Below are 17,900 nucleotides of genomic sequence, written 5' to 3'. Positions count from 1 at the left end.
TGGCATCCTCATGGATACTAGATAGGTTTGTTACTGCTGAGCCATGACAGGAACTCCATAACAAAATAAATTTGAGAAAGAGCCAGCAAGAACTTTTAGAAATGAAAAATAATTACAGTTGAAGTTAGAAATAAGAACTGGTGAAACAACACACTGAATATAGCTGAAGACAGAATTAGTGAATAAGGGGTTAGTCTTTAAGAATTTACCTTGAATGCAGCATAGAGGGACAAATAAATGAAAGTTATGAAAGATTGGTCATGAGAGTCTTTTTTTTTTTTTTTTTTTGGTCTTTTTGCCATTTCTTGGGCCGCTCCCGCGGCATATGGAGGTTCCCAGGCTAGGGGACGAATCGGAGCTGCAGCCACCGGCCTACGCCAGAGCCATGGCAACACGGGATCCGAGCCGCATCTGTGATCTACACCACAGCTCATGGCAATACCAGATCCTTAACCCACTGAGCAAGGCCAGGGATAGAACCCACAACCTCATGGTTCCTAGTCACATTCTCTGACCACTGAGCAACGACGGGAACTCCCCATTATTATTTCTAATGATTATCTTTTTTCGTTTTAAGAAGCATTTTCTGACCCCCAAGTCAAATTGGATGCCCCTAGTATGTGTATCTATAGCACCCTTTACTTTCATGCCACTGATTTCTTGTCTTTCCCCTTTCTCTAGACTATAATTTCTTTGATGGCAAGAACTATGCCTGTCCTATTCATCATGGCCGCAGTGCCTGGCTTAGTGCTTGAAACATAGTGGACACCTGAATTGTGACTAGGCTACTGTCATCTCTTTCCAGATCACTGCCACAACCTTCTGATTGGTTTCCTCCTTTTTGGGGGGGAGGGGGCACACCCACGACATATGGAAGTTCCCAGGCTAGGGGTCAAATCAGAGCTGCAGCTGCTGACCTACACCACAGCCACAGCAACATGGGATCCGAGCTGTGTCTGTAACCTACACCACAGCTCACAGCAATATTGGATCCTTAACCCACTGAGTGAGGCCAGGGATTGAACCCGCATCTTCATGGATACTAGTTGGGTTTGTAACCCACTAAGCCACAAAGAGAACTCCCAGTTTCCTACTATTTTTTTTCTTTTTTCTTTTAGGGCCATACCTGCAGCATATGGAGGTTCCCAGGCTAGGAGGCGAATCAGAGCTACGGCTGCTGGCCTATACCACAGCCACAGCAATGCCAGATCCAAGCCACGTCTGCAACCTACACCACCGCTCACGGCAACGCCAGATCCTTAACCCACTGGGTGAGGCCAGGGATCAAACCCTCATCCTCATGGATACTAGTCAGATTTGTTTCCATTGCACCACAGTGGGAACTCCCCAGTTTCTTACTTCTAATGTTGCTCTTCTCCAGTCATTTCTCCCCTCTGAAACCAGTTTGCTCTTTATCTAATACAAAGCTGATCATCTTTATGATTACCTCATAGAGGAATCATAAAGCCCCAATAGCAGTTTAAAGTGGCTCCTGTGGCCTAGTGCCTGATTATTCCACAACCTCATCTCTTACACTCTTCATTCATGCTTCTAAATTTTAACCAGTCTGAATTACTTTAAGTTCCTTAAAAGTGCAGTGCTTTCTCTTTCCTGTAGGTTTTTATGAATATATATTTTCATTCTAGAGCATCTTAATATTCTCTTTCCTCCAAAAAGAAACTGGCTAATTCCTGCTCATCTTTAGGTCTTATACTACTCATATTACTTCCTCTAGAAAGTCTTTGATTTGTCAGCATGAGAGGAGTTTTAATTGTGTATGATTTTAACATGGTATTTCTATCTTCAAACCACTTATAGTTATTTGTATGTTGTCTATATTCCTCATAATCTGGCAAGGGCTGAGCTAGGCATGTTGACTCTTATTACATCTTCTGTATTTAGCACAGTTCTGATCCATGGGAGGCATACAGTAAAAGCATCGAATGAATGTTAATTTGGACATTATTTTCTGCAGGTTACAAAAGAGCATGTCCTAAGAGTGTTTAAACTATTTCCCCAAGGTTACAATTGTTAACTGAGCCTCATATTTAATTTATTAATATATTTTATGGTGGGGTTATTTTAAAATTGTGACCTCAATGTTTTGTTCTAGTCCAGACTGCTGGAAAGAGAATTGAATCCATACTGGAAGGATGGTGGGACAGGTCTTCCACCAGAAAACAGTAATGTGTCATCAGTTGCTAAAGGTATCTTTATATTTTGGTTGTAGCCACACAGACATTTCTTATAACTTGGTATTCCTAAGAGTTTGTTAGTAGGTTGGCAAAATGTATTATAAATTCCAAAAATAATAATCCAGATCAGATTTTGAGATGTATTAAATCTAAATTTTATCACTAGTTATTTAAATATTTCTGTTTGATGCTGTGATTTTGCTCAAGTCTGGAAATATCTATATCTTTGTGTATATTTGTAAAACAGTGTTATGTATTGACTCTCTGATGTGAAATTTGTGTGTTTTCATATTACGAGCATCTAGGGATTATTACTGAAGGGAAAGAATTGATAAAATATTTTTGTCTTTTGTCTTTTTTTTTTTTTGTTGTTGTTGTTGTTGCTATTTCTTGGGCTGCTCCCCGGCATGTGGAGGTTCCCAGGCTAGGGGTTGAATCGGAGCTGTAGCCACCGGCCTACGCCAGAGCCACAGCAACGCGGGATCCGAGCCGCGTCTGCAATCTACACCACAGCTCACGGCAACGCTGGATCGTTAACCCACTGAGCAAGGGCAGGGACCGAACCCGCAACCTCATGGTTCCTAGTCGGATTCGTTAACCACTGCGCCACGACGGGAACTCCAGAATTGATAAAATATTTGCAGTTTTTTAAGGCCTTACTTAAATTACTAGTACTTCGGAGGATTATTTAAATCATAATATGGCAGTAAATTGATTAAATATTTTTATATTTGGTAATGTTTTCATATTTCAGTTTATATTTTTAATGAATTAAGGGTGCAAAGCATGGTTCTGTAAAGATACCATGTTTTGGTCTTGTTACATTCTATAACAAGATGTAAAAAGTTCGATCCGGCGTTGCCCTGAGCTGTGGTGTAGGTTGCAGATGCGGCTCAGATCCCGCGTTGCTGTGGCTCTGGCGTAGGCCAGTGGCTACAGCTCTGATTCGACCCCTAGCCTGGGAACCTCCATATGCTGCAGGTACAACCCTTAAAAAAAATAAATAAAGAGGTTAATGACTTGCTTATGATACTGCAACTATTTAGTAATAAGAGCAATAGTAAAAGCCAGGTTTCCTGATATTTAGTTTATTGCTTTTTGGGGGGGGCACATGTGTGGCACTTGAAAGTTCCCAGACTAGGGGTCGAATCTGAGCTGCAGCTGCCAGCCTGGGCAACAGCCATAGCATTGAGGGATCCAAGCCATGTCTGCAGCCTACACTGGAGCTCCTGGCAATGCCGGATCCCCAACCCACTGAGCAAGGCCAGGGATTGAACCCACCCCTCACAGACACCAGTCGGGTTTGTTACTGCTGAGCCACAGCGGGAACTCCCAGTTTATTGCTATTTTTATATTATCCTGTCTTCTGAGGAAAATGAGGAATGTAGCCCAGATTTACTTGGTTGTATTTTGTCTATAATGATACAACTCTTAATTTTTTTTTTTTTTTTTTTGTCTTTTTGTCTTTTCTAGGGCCACACCTACAGCATATGGAGTTCCTAGGCTAGGAGTCTAATCGGAGCTGTAAGCCACAGCCTACGCCATGGCCACAGCAACGTGGGATCCGAGCTGCGTCTGTGACCTACACCACAGCACACGGCGGTGCCGGATTCTTAACCCACTGAACGAGGCCAGGGATCGAACCCGCAACCTCATGGTTCCTAGTTGGATTCATTAACCACTGCGCCATGACAGGAACCCCCCAGTACAGCTTTTAATTATGGAAGCATGTAGTTCAGTCTCTTAATTTTTGGTTTATAAAAAGCAGATTTCAGATACAAGTATATATTGAGTGCTCCATACCAAAGAATTTACCATAATTATTTGGTGTATCTTTATCTCAGATAGAGGACAGAGACCATGGCTTATTTATGATTTTTTTTTTTTTTTTGGTTTGTTTTAAAAAGTTGTTTATTTAAAAAATTTTTTTTGGTCTTTTTGTTGTTTTTTTTTAGGGCCGTGCTTGTGGCAAATGGAGGTTCCTAGGCTAGAGGTCCAATCAGAGCTGAAGCTGCCAGCCTACACCACAGCCACAGCAGTGCTGGATCAGAGCCACATCTGTGACCTGCACCACAGCTCACGGCAATGCTGGATCCTTAACCCACTGAGCGAGGCCAAGGATCGAACCCACATTCTTATGGATGCTAGTTGGGTTCATTAACTGCTGAGCCATGATGGGAACTCCTATTTAAAAATGTTTTAATAAATATATATATATCTCCTTCACCTTTCTTTTACCCTCCATCTAGAGGTAGAAGGGCATTCTTACCACAGAAGAGATAGGGAATTCAAGGTCAAGAAGTCTATGTAAACAGACCCTGTTAATTCTTTAATTTAAATACCCACAGCCCAAACTCCCTTTAGATTCTTCATTAATTAAGCTCCTAAAGCCTAGGCTTTTTTTGTTTGTTTTTTTTTTTTGGTTTTTTGTCCTTTCAATTTCTTATAAATTTATTGTTTCTCTCTCTGAAATGTGTAAGAATTGCCTGGTTTGGTCCCTTTTAAAATCCCATTTCTATGAAAATTCTGTGCACATAAATTAAAATTTTCACTATTCCCGTCAGTTTGCCAGTTTCACAGATAATTCCTTGGAATAAAAAACTTAATTATATAGCTGGAATATTAACATAACATATTATTTACAATGATTTTTTTTATCATTGTGTAAATTGCAGCTTTAGATTAACTTCCTTGAATAGCTGCATTGTTAATTTTGAACTCATAGTACATTTAAATAAGAAGTAAAGAACAAGAGCAAAATAAACTTGAATGAAAAGTGAATCATTGAGTTAACTAGAGATCTGAATTTTGAAATATGAAGTATTTTAGGTCTGTAAAGTAAGACCTATTAGAAGAGTTTTTTTTTTTTTTTTTTTAAGAGATTTCTTAGTAAAGACAAAGATTTGAATGCGGGACTAGCATTAATTTCAGAATTGAAAAATTGTTTTTTTCTTTAAATTTTTTATTGATGTTCAACACATTTATAGAAAAGTATACAAATTGTTAAGTACACAGACTGATTATATTTGACCCTCAAACACCATGAGGTTAGGGCTGGCTGTCCTCTGCACAGCTGAAAATCTGCGTTATGACTTATAGTTTGCCCTCTGTTGCGAACTCAACCAGCTAGGGATCTAAGCACCTGCAGATTGTGCATTTGTATAGTACTATTTATTAAAAAAAAATCCAAGTATAAGTAAACCTGCATAAACACGTTCAGGGGTCAGCTGTATTTTATAAAATGAAAACAAAATCTGTGTGATCAGCATATATAGCTTAAGAAACAGAACATTAATAGCATCCTGGAAATTCCCTTTGTGGCCCTTCTAGTCACTGCCTTGCCAGAAGGGTTTGCTCTAGCATCAAAAATCAGCTTTTGCTGGAATTATACACTATGCCCTCTTCTGTTTCCTGCTATTTTTGTTCACATTTTCAGATTCATTCATGTTGTATATAGTTACAGTGATTCATTTTCATTGCTATGTGGTAGTCTTTTAGGAATATATGTAGCATAATCTATAGCATTCATTTTACTGATAATGGACATTTTGGTTGTTTCTAGGCTGGAATTACTGCAGATTCTTTGCTATGAAAATTTTTGCACATGTCTTGGGGTCTTTCTATGTGTATTCCTCTTGGTTATAGAGCTGAGGTGATCTAAAATAGTTCTATTTTTGGGCAAGGAAATCAGCAACTGTTTTGACTTATGGATTAGATTTCTTCTACAGAAATCAAAAGTGTGATGTGTGTAGAAAAATATGGTAAAGTTCATTGGAAACATTCAGTTTATCATAGTTGATAATCACAGCTAAAGCAGAATAATTTGTTTTCATATAACTCCACATTATTATCTATAATTTCTTTATCTGTTTTTTGTGCTATATCTGAGGTAGCATTTCCCCCCATGTGTATATCTTTAGTCCTTATTTATTTCTGAGAATGCCCTGTTTATTCTTATCTTTGTTTATAGAAATCCAATTCATTTTTTGAGTCTTGTTTCTGAAATTTTCACGCTTCACATTTAGAAATAGATTTCCCCTTTTATTATTTTGTATAACTCTTTAAACTTTTTAGAGCATTTGTCAAGTATTATCTTTGTTATAATTATGTACTTTTATACTCATTCTCTTAAACTTTTTTTTTTTTTGTCTTTTGCCATTTGTTGGGCCGCTCCCGTGGCATATGGAGGTTCCCAGGCTTGGGGTCAGATCAGAGCTGTAGCTGCCAGCCTATACCACAGCCACAGCAGTGCCAGAACGAAATCAAGTCTGCAAGCTACACCACAGCTCACGGCAATGATGAATCCTTAACCCACTGAACAAGGCCAGGGATCAAACCCACATCCTCACGTATGCTAGTCATATTTGTTTCCGCTAAGCCACGATGGGAACTCCTCATTCTCTTAGATTGTAGTTTTTTTGAAGATAGTTTTATTTTTTCCTTTCTCATAATTTCAAAATTACCTTGCATTTATAAGCACTTAAATATATGTTGAATTTTTATGTAATTTTATATTTTAGAAATCATTGTTGTCACAGTAAATATTAATTTTATCATAACCACGACATTTAATACCGTATTTTAATTTCAGTGGTAGAAGATGGTGGTTTAAGCTGGCTAAGGAAGTCTTATCAGAGAATGAAGGAACAAGCTGAGAAACAACATAGAAATATTGAAGACCTTGTAGCTGAAAGATACGGGGTAAGTATTGGTATTAAGGAGATATATATTATTTTCAGAGTTAAAAGAGAAATTACATGCTTTCAATGAGATCCTGCTGTATAGCACTGTGAACCATATCTAGTCACTTATAATGGAACATGATAATGTGAGAAAAAAGAATATATAAATGTATGTGTGACTGGGTCACCTTGCTGTACAGTAGAAAATTGACAGAATACTGTAAACCAGCTATAATGGAAGAAAATAAAAATCATTAAAAAAAAAAAGAATTGAAAAAAAAGAAGAAATTACATGCCTTTAACTTTGTCAGTGTTAAGTGCCTGGAAACACTTTTGATTGCTATTGAATTTCAAATCTGTATAATGCTGAAGTCATTTTATGCTTTTCATCTTTTTGTAAACTTATATTTTATATTTTATTTTTTTTAACCATAGCTATTTATTTTTGTTATATGATAGGGCAACCAAATATATAATATTATACTTTAATATAAAACAATATAAAACTTAAGTATGTAAAATCTATGTATGCCTGTGTTTAATGTAAAAACTATACTTTCTTATTGTGGGAAAATTTAAATAATAAAGGAAGGCCTCCATAGTATGCCTCTGGATATAAACACTGTTGAAAACTTGGTATATTTCAGGGTTTTTGATTTATTTCAGAATTTTTGTTATATTCCAGTTTCAGAATATAACAGTTTCTTTTTGAGTGTGTGTACTTTTTTTTTGCTTCTAAAAAATATTTATTTTTCTTCTAGTTTTATTGAAATATACTTGAGTACTGCATAAGCTTAAGATGTATAGCAGTGATTAGAAATTAATAAAGAAATAATTACCATGAGTGTTTAAATTAATAATGAAATAATTAAATTAATAATGAAATAATTAATGTGTGTGTTTAAAACAGTGGAATCATGCAGCAATACAATATATGATATTTTAGAACCAGCTCCACTATTCACTGTGGGTGGATAATCTTTTTGTTTCATTTGCAGTTGATGTCCTGTTATTTTTAAGTTCAGAGGCAAGATTTAAAAAGCAGTAAGATTTCCAAGATTTAGGCAAACAAAAAAATTAGAAAAATTAACTATTAATTTCAGTTTTGGAGAATCTTTGGTAATGTTTTGATATATATTTTTTCAGATTTTTTTCTGTTTATAATTTTAAAATAAACAATTTTATAAAAGTAGGCTTATAGAACTCATCCTGCTTCTTTCACTTAGCAAAACAGACACAGTTGGATGCTAGTAACTATATACATTTTAATGACCTCTTAATATATGCATATATATATGATTTTTATCATTATTTGTCAGTGGACGACATCTATGTTTTAATTTTTTTCCCTTGTTTAACAGAACTGTGCTGACCATTTTTTCTGATTCCTTTTGCGTACTTTTTGGTTATTTTCTTAAATGAATTACTAAAAATGAAATTGCTATTTTAAAGGATAGAGACATTTATTTATTTATTTATTTATTTATTTTGTCTTTTTGCCATTTCGTGGGCCGCTCCTGTGGCATATGGAGGTTCCCAGGCTAGGGGTCCAATCAGAGCTGTAGCCACTGGCCTACACCAGAGCCACAGCAACGCGGGATCCAAGCTGCGTCTGCGACCTACACCACAGCTGACGGCAACACCGGATCCTTAATCCGCTGAGCAAGGCCAGGGATCGAACCCTCAACCTCATGATTCCTAGTTGGATTCGTTAGCCACTGGTCCACAACGGGAACTCCAGGATAGAAACATTTAAAGTGAGGTATATATTACAGAATTTCTCTAAAGATAGATTGAAGAAGTTATACTCTTCATTAAAGCGACTTACCAGTTTAATGAGAGTATAACTCATTAAATCATAATCATGATTTTCATTAGTAGGATTATTATAGTCTATGTTACTGTGATTGGTAAGCAGACTTTTTCCTTGCTTTTAAGTTTATACATTTATTTACTAGCAAACTGGGTTTTTTTCATTTTTTCCATTTGATTTGATTATTGATAGTATTTACTCGTTTTTCTTTAAGAATATTGATTTAAAACCTTTTACTAAATCTGTTCAAGTTTGCTCCTGGTTCATGTTTATCTTTTGCTTTATTTATGTTCGCCAAGGATAATTTTAAAATGTTTTTACTTAACAAATCCCGTTAGGTTTTTCTTTCATGACCTAGTGTTCTTGATAGAGTTCATTGACATTTGTACCCCCAAGAACACAAAAAAGTACACCCATATTTCCTTTGAGAACTTGTTCTGTTTTATTTTTATGCGTGTCTTTAATCTTTTGGAAATGCATATTTATATATGGTTTGAACTAGGCATTTAACTTTCTTTAAGTCTTTAGATGGTTGTTTACAATATATTAAATTAATTATTCTTTTTCCACTAATTAGAAATGATGCATTTATTATATATTACATCATCTTTTACAAAATTGGTCTGTTCCGTTACTCTCAAAAGTATTTTATTGATTTTTCTGTTTCCTGGAATTAGTATCATACTATTATTATTATTATTATTATTATTATTATTATTTTGTCTTTTTGTCTTTCTAGGGCCACACCTGCTGCATATGGAAGTTCCCAGGCTTGGGTCTATTTGGAGCTGTAGCCGCCAGCCTACACCACATCCATAGCAACGCCAGATCACAGCCATGTTTGAGACCTACACCTCAGCTCACAGCAACTCCGGATCCTTAACCCACTGATCTAGGCCAGGGATTGAACCTGTAACCTCATGGTTCCTAGTCTGATTCATTTCCTCTGTGCCACGATGGGCGGGAACTCCCGGTATCATACTATTATAATTATTGTAGTTTTCAGTACCTTACACAGGTAGAGAACAATTAGTGAATATGTACTGTGTGACAGGATAATGTCTTCCTTTATTAGTCATTAAAAAATAGTTTTACCTTTATATGTATAAATCTTGTTACATTTAGAATTAATTTTGTCAAGTTCAAGCTCAACTGAAACAAAAAAATAAAAAAGATGGGAAATATTTTCCATGAGTGCTATGAGGCAGTGCTTAATAATTTAAGCACTGCCTCATAGGAATCTTTTTGCTTTCTTGGTAATACATAAAATAATGATGTATCTAAAATTAGTGGCTTCTTAAGAGTCAACAAAATACAATAATTAATAAAAACAACAGAAACATCATCTACCACAATTTATCCAATGCTTACTGTGTTTTTAAAAATATGCATGTTATTCTTGACAGTTGTATTCTTCACAACTACAGGAATAATTATTTAGATTTAACCATTATATTTGCCATTTGGTTTATAGCCTACCTTCCTTTTTTCAGAGATCTTTGCCCTAATTCATTTATGATTTGGCTAGTTGACCCTGAGTAATTTTTCCCGAAGAATTAATAAGTGATTTACTTTTCTGATTCTTTTTGTTTTGGAAAATGATTTCCTTTTTTTCTTCTTTTTTTTTCCCTTTTTCAGGGCTGCACTTGCAGCATATGGAAAATCCCAGGCTAGGGGTCAAATCAGAGCTGCAGCTGCCGGCCTGCGCCACAGCCACAGCAACACAGGTTCTGAGCCATGTCTGTGACCTATACCAGAGCTCCTGTCAGTGCCTGCTGGGTCCTTAACCCACTGACCAAGGCCAGGGATCAAACCCACATCCTTATGGATACTAGTCATGTTTGCAACCCGCTAAGTCACAGTGGGAACTCCGTGGACAATGACTTTCGTCTTTTTTTTTTTTTTTGTCTTTTTTGCCCTTTCTTGGGCCGTTCCCGCAGCATATAGAGGTTCCCAGGCTAGGGGTCGAATTGGAGCTGTAGGCACCTGCCTATGCCACAGCCACAGCAAAGTGGGGATCCGAACTGCGTCTGCAACCTACACCACAGTTCACAGCAATGCTGGATCCCTAACCCACTGAGCGAGGTCAGGGATCGAACCCTTAACCTCATGGTTCCTAGTCGGATTCGTTAACCACTGCGCCACGGTGGGAACTCCTGGACAATGACTTTCTTTTGTCCATGTCAAGGAAGGTTAATTTGACTGAATTGAATTCTGTATATAGAATGATTGTCTTCTAAATTTTTTTCAAGATTTGATCTTTATTTCTTTATCCTCTAGGATTATTATAAGTGAAAAGTTGATAACAATCTTTCTTTCCCTGCAGGAAAAGTGTTATTTGCCTACTCCCATTCATGTACATACTCATACTCCCTCTTCCACTGATCTTTGGGAAGAATTGTTTTTTTCTGCATGAATTTCGAGACTTAGGATTTTTTTATGTGTGAATTTTTGTATTCTTCACTTTCTCGCCTCCTCTAAGTAAGGGAGATCCAATGGATCTGGAAAATTAGCTGGGGAAATTTTCTTTCTTTTCTTTTCTTTTTCTTTTTTTTTTCTTATTGTTAATGCTTCTATCATTTTTGGTATTCCAGGCTAGTTTGAATTCACTAATCTGGATTCAACAGTTTCTATTCTTTTACTCACTACTTTTTTTTTTAGGGCCACAGCACAGCATTTGGAGATTCCCAGGCTAGGGGTCGATTCGGAGCTACAGCTGCTGGCCTATACCACAGCCACAGCAATGCCAGATCCGAGCCGTGTCTGCGACCTACACCACAGCTCATGGCAATGCTGGATCCTTAATGCACTGAGCGAGACCAGGGATCGAACACAAGACCTCATGGTTCCTAGTCAGATTCGTTTCCACTGTGCCACGATGGGAACCCCTACTTGTTATTGTTGAACACAGTTTTATTTACAAGTCATTCTTCTCTTTTTTTTCATAAAAGTCTGTTTTGTTTTAGTAGTAACCTCTAGAATCTCACTGAGAGTAGGAATTTTTTTTTAAATTGTCTTTACTGTTTTCTATATTACATTTTGTTTTAATGGTGGGCATTTGGCCTAAGTGGTTCCTTTTGAGCTCTCAAAATTTTTTTTGTTATTTGGTAATTTTTCATTGATTACTCTTTTTTTTTGTTTAAGTTTTCATTTTGGAGTAGTCTGTTTCTTTGGTAGGCCTGCCATAATACAGCTCCACAAGCTTAAACAACAGAAATTCATTAGCTCACAGTTCAGGAGAATGTAAATCCAAGGTCAAGATGTTAGCAGGTTTGTTTTCTTCATAGGTCTCTCTTTTTGATTCATAAGTGACTGCCATCTTACTCTGTCTTTTCTCTCTGTGTGTGCATTCCTCATGTCTCTTATGTGTCTAGATATCTTCTTAGAAGGCCTTCAGTCATATTGGATTAGGGCCTAACCTAATGACCTTATTTTATCACCTCTTTAAAGATCCTATCTATAAATGCGGTCACATTCTGAGGTACTAGGGGTTAGAGGTCAACATATGAGTTCAGGGGACATATTTCAGCCCATAGGATGATTGTATGGGTTATTTATTCCCCTTTGTTGGTTTTTTTTTTTTTTTCTTCATTGTGCCATATGATAATGTATCATGACACAGTGGCATGTGGGGTACAAGTCATTGAGCCATTTTAAATTTTAAATATCTTTTAATTTTTCTCCTTTGTAGTCAATGGAAATATTTCAGTTGAAATTAAAAGAAGCTGAAAAAACTGCATTTATGAAAGAAGATTGTAGACGAGAACGGTGGAGGAAGCCAACATACTCAGATAGAGCACAAAGTAGTCAAGAAGGAAGAAAATCAGACTTGATGAAATATAATAAAAATTCAAAAGATAGATATGATACAACAGATACTACAAATAATATCAAAGATAAGTTTAGTGATAATGAAAAAGATAATAGTTCTGGGTTGGAAACATGTAGGAGAGAATCCAATCCAAGGCAAAATCAAGAGTTTTCTTCTCTTGGAAATTTGAGACCTAAATTCTTAAGACCCTCTGATGATGAAGAACTGTCATTTCATAGCAAGTGCAGGAATTTTGAACCATCTAGTTCATCTTCCACACTGGTTGCTCAGGACTCTGTGCATTGTGGTTTTCGAAAACCCACAGAAAACAGTGAAGAAAGTTTATCATTGTGGAATCGATCTGATGGAAGAGAAGGAGACAGGAAACATTCAAATCAAAAACCATTAGAAACCAGTCACAGTATTGACCACGGAAACCTTTCTGAAGACAGGAGAGAAAAATCACAAGATGAAATTTTGAGAGATGACTCTCTGAAAAAAGAGGATCTACAGGACACAGAGTCTTCACTTGCTGGGTATTTTTTCATTTGTTTTTTAAACCGATAAATGAATATTAAGGTCCAGAGGATTCAAGGACTGAACTGTATTTTTAGAACATCAGTTACTAATTAGATAATGAGTTATGATTTTCTAGTTCTTAAATTTGATGAGAGAGATAAGCACATTTAACAGTTCAGTAGTTTCATTTTATGAATTGCATTTTATTTCACAGTTTATTTAACGAAAAGCTGGAAGAATCCAGTAGCTCTGTTTCCTCAAAATATGTTGCTTTTTTGTAATATAAAAGAATAAATGAGTTAATGATTCTTTTAAATGGATATGTGACAGGAAATATTTTGGTAGATTTTATTACTGTTGCCATATTACTTTCAAAGGAAATTGCTGCATTGTTAAGTGTAATCATAATTGTAAGTATTGCATGTCTACTGGAGGTCTGGGTGACTAAAGGAAAATACGCTGTCATAGCCCAAATATGAAGTGAAAAAGATAATGTGAAAGATCCTACAAAGGGAAGCATGATTTTGGTGGTTTTGTAGAGAAAGAGATAATCCACTTTGACAGTTGTCAGGTTTTAAATCTAATGTTAGAGTTTTGAAAGCAAAATATAGATAGGTTAATAGTTGTATCTATAATAATTAGGAAAATAGGTAATACTTACTGGTTTTATCATTCTGTGCCTGTAGCATTTATATATAGGGCTGAGTCAGTAGATCAGGTTGAATGGGATCAAACCTAGGAAAACTTGATTTAGCCAGAGGACTGGCCCAATTGGAGATAGCCATAAATAAAAAATGATTGTCCAAAGAGTAATGACTAGCTTGATCATTAAAATATGTTTAGAAAATATCACCAAATGAATGGGATACTAAAGGAAGATGTTTTAGGAAATAATGGAGTTCATTGGTGGCATTCCTAGTGGGTATAAGCGTTGTGATTTGGTGTCAGGAGTCTGGCAAATTGCTTTTGTTAGTGACTCCATCTAAAGCTGTGGATTATAGAGCACAGTGTTAGCTTTCAGTTGGCAGTGGGGGCTGGGAAAATCTGGACCTCTGGACTGAAAGATAGGAGGCCCAGTCAAACGGATTCTGGTTCACGTTAGGGCTTTGCTCCTAGAAAACCAAAGGAGAAATCTAGATGTATTGACGAGATAAATATGACAGGGATTGGAGAATGTCTAAGGATACATGTATAATTGTTCAGGCTTCACTCCAGGTACTCTGGAAGATAGACTATTTCCACTTGTCAGTGTTTAGTGGGATGAGGCTCCTACTTCCTGGTATCATTTGGGTTGGCAGAACATTTGGGCAATTTGTAGGTCTTGACTTCTGTGACTGCAGCTACTGGAGTATGTAAGGATGTTAATATTCCTTCTGATTCTATATTGCTTCATGTTTTATATTGTAGGTATTCAACACAGGATGTGTATACTGATAGATGTACTCTAATACAGTATATACTATATTATAGGCACTCTGATAAATGTAATACTGGCATACACTAAAAACTTTATTTTTTGGTCTGAAGCCAATACTCTTTGTTAGCTGTGTTAATTTTGATGTTACAGGTATTTGGGGGCTTTCCATGAATTCCATGATTGACTGGAGAGGGAAAGAAACATCTAGGAATCATCCACATATATGGGAAACAAAAAAGAAATCCTGAGCACGTAGGGTAGTATAAAGTAAGAGACCAAGGATAGGTAAGACCTTGAAGAATGTGTGTTTTCAGGGATTGGAAAGGTTCAGTGAAGGATTGTTAGAAACGGTTAATTTGTCTGAACATTATCATGGGTATATGTTGAATTCATTGTAAAATGCCAGAATTCTAGGGAGCTTTAGAATCAACGAGTTTCAGAAGGAGGAAAAAAAAAAGTTGTAGAAGTGATTTTAGAAGTAGAAGAAAACATAGGCTGACCCCTGCATTTTCTAGATGTGGAAGATTTAGCAAATAAAAAAAAAGTTAAGTCCCTTGCAATATTTTGACATACTTAAACTAAAAAACAATTTTATTTTTACCTGAAATTCAAAGTTAACTAGGTATCATGTATTTTATCTGGCAACTGTATGTAACACTTGGCCATTTCTTGGGTCTGTGACTATTTTACAAGAGATAGCATATATAGTCAGTCATGTCTTGGTATCCACCAGGGGATTGGTTCAAGGATACCAGCTGATACCCAGATACATGGGTGCTCAAGTCCCTTATATAAAAAGGTATAATATTTACATATAACCTACACACATTGTCCCATGTGTTTTGTCACCTGTAAATTACTTACGATAATGAATACAATGTAAATACTAAGTAAATAGTTGTAAATATAATGTAAATGTTATGTAAATAGTTGCCAGCTCTTGGCAAAGTCAGGGTTTGTTTTTTGGAACTTTCTGGAATTTTTTTTTCAGGTATTTTTAATTTGTGGTTGGTTGAATCCAGGGATAGGGATTCCATGGATACCAAAGGGTCAATTACTGTTTTCTGTAAAGGACTTGAGCATATGCAGTTTTTGGTATCTAGTGGGTCCTGGAACATAGCAACAGATGACTGTTTTACTCTGAATCTTGTTTTTTTCCAGTCAGTATATCTTAAAGGTCTTTTCACATCAGCCCATATGTATGTGCTTTTTTCATTTTAAAGTCTTTAATATTCTGTTGTAAAACTTAGAGATAAGCAGGTATTTCTCATCAGTTTCCTATTGATGGACTTTAGGTAACTTCTGTTGCTTTAAATAATGCTATAAGGAATAGTTTTGTATGTGCATTTTTGCATTCTACTTGAATATAGCTGTAAAATAAATTCCAGGGAATGCAATTATATTTATATATTTTGCTGTATTAACCAGTTTACACTCCTAACAGTCATGTATGAGAATGACTTTTCTCATCCTTGCCAATAGTATATTGAGCTTTTTAATCTTTGCCATAGATTCATAGTTGAGAAACAGAAGCTTTCTTTGATTTACAAGTATGGGTGAAATTTGACATATTTTTATAAATGTTTAATATTATTTTTGTTAACTAGTCATATGTTTTGCTTGCTTTTTGAGGTGTTTTGTGAATGTTCTTATAGTTATCATCTGATATATATAATTTTTTCATCATTTTTAGGTTTGCTCTCTTCTTTTTTTACTTTTCTTTTTTCTTCCATCCATCCATCCATTCATACTGTGATCAGATTTACCATTCTTTTCCTCTGTCCTTTTCAGGCCCTTAAGTAGCTGGAAATCATCCTCTGATAGTGGCGTATGTGATTAAGAACTTTAAGCTTTTTATTTGGAGAATTAAAATGTGTTTGTATATAGTTTTGTTTTGTTGGAAAATATATTAGCTATATATATTTTTAAGAGTTTGACCTGAGAGTAGTATGTAATGTGAACAAAAACTAATGTGATGTCCTTAATTTAGATTTTATAAAATTAAGATCAGGAACTGAGCCATTTTTAATATAATTTTTTAACCTTAGCAGAGTTTGCTATGATAGCCTAGAAATTCAAGAGAAGAATACCAGGTTCTGAAGGCTTTGAGTATCGTCATGAGATGTGTAGGGAGAAAATTTGAGAACAAGTGGTAAAAAAAAAAAAGAATAATTAAAGGGAAGAGATCTGTGAACACTGTCAGCAGGCAAAAAATAGTTGCAATATAATCACAGTTTCTGAAATGGCCCTTGGGCTGGAGCTTTTCAAATTACTTACTTAAATTACTTTTTCCTCAAAACTTTTCAGCTAAATTTGTATGCGTATGAATTTTGTGTGTGTGTGTCTGTGGTATGTGTGTGCGTGTTGTAAAGAGAGTACTTTAGTGGGAAAATAGGATTCGCTTTTTAGAAAATAATTATGAAGAGAGCTTTTGAAATATAGTAGTAATCCTAGAAAATGAGAAATGCTTGTACTTTTTCTTTTTATAGGATAATTGTAGATGTCATGATGATTTCTCTTTCAGAGCGTCTAGCTTGTCATTATAAATGCTCAGGGAAAATAGGGCCTATACCTTGCTCTTTGTTGCAGATCCGTATCTTTGCTATGATAAATAATGTGTTCTTCAGTCATTGACGTTCACTCTCTTCATTTTAATGTCTTTGATACCTATTGCTGTTCTGTTAAGTGCATTGAAGTGTTTGTCATCGTTGACAATAACAGAGTTGTTTGGAATTCTTGTGTATCTCATTTAGCCCGATCTATTTTCCATATACCAATAAACAATTTAATTCTTATTAGAAAATACTCCCTCTCCCTCACCAAAAAAAAAAAAAAGTGTGGTGTACAAATTTTATGATCTTGAAAGTTGCCTCTTTGCAAGGTCTCTTGAGATTCTAGTTATCTTCTTGAAACCTGTGAGCTTTGGTTGGACTTCAGCATACCTTCTCCATTGCCCTCTCTTGGTTTGTTAAGCTTGCATACTGAAAAGTGAAGGGAAAAGTAAAGTTTCTCAAGAAAAGGGAAGAACCTGGTAAAATGACAAAAGATGTGCCTTTGTATAGACAATAATAGAGGTTTTTGGCAGTTTGAAAAAAAATCAAGAATATTATTATTGTAAAAGAGGATTTATAAGCCAGATTTTATAGACTAAATTATGACTATAGGTTATGAGATAGTAGAGATAGAATATGTGGGTGACATAGGTTGAATGAAGTGCCTCCCTCGTTCCCATTTTTTTTTTTTTTAAGGTACAGGTACTTGGATATGTTTATATTTTAGTGGCAAAGAGTCACTATCAATTTTAGAAAAAGCTAACCATATAGAGTGATGATAAATTGAGCAGGGGATCTCAGGGTTAATGTGGATCAGTTGTGATCCAGTGTATTCACACAAGAGGAAGGATTAGACTTGAGTGGAAATGTTAAAGAGGAAAGTGTGGCTCCCAACATGGATGATGGGAGGA

General features: G+C 35.7%; 1 protein-coding gene across 2 annotated transcripts in view; it reads left to right on the top strand.

The window, feature by feature from the left end:
• CWF19L2 (CWF19 like 2, cell cycle control (S. pombe)) overlaps positions 1 to 17,900 on the top strand; it is a 92,583-nt gene that overhangs the window by 22,436 nt on the left and 52,247 nt on the right. For both annotated transcript variants that reach the window (NM_001142831.1, XM_021101972.1), the window contains 3 exon segments: positions 2,114 to 2,207; positions 6,787 to 6,896; positions 12,382 to 13,037. In NM_001142831.1, the coding sequence (NP_001136303.1) occupies positions 2,114 to 2,207; positions 6,787 to 6,896; positions 12,382 to 13,037 (860 nt within the window).

Source organism: Sus scrofa, chromosome 9 (genome assembly GCF_000003025.6).
Source record: "Sus scrofa isolate TJ Tabasco breed Duroc chromosome 9, Sscrofa11.1, whole genome shotgun sequence".
Classification (NCBI taxonomy): domain Eukaryota; kingdom Metazoa; phylum Chordata; class Mammalia; order Artiodactyla; family Suidae; genus Sus; species Sus scrofa.
The sequence above is the reverse complement of the archived record's forward strand: the minus strand, read 5'-3'. Positions and strand labels throughout refer to the sequence as shown.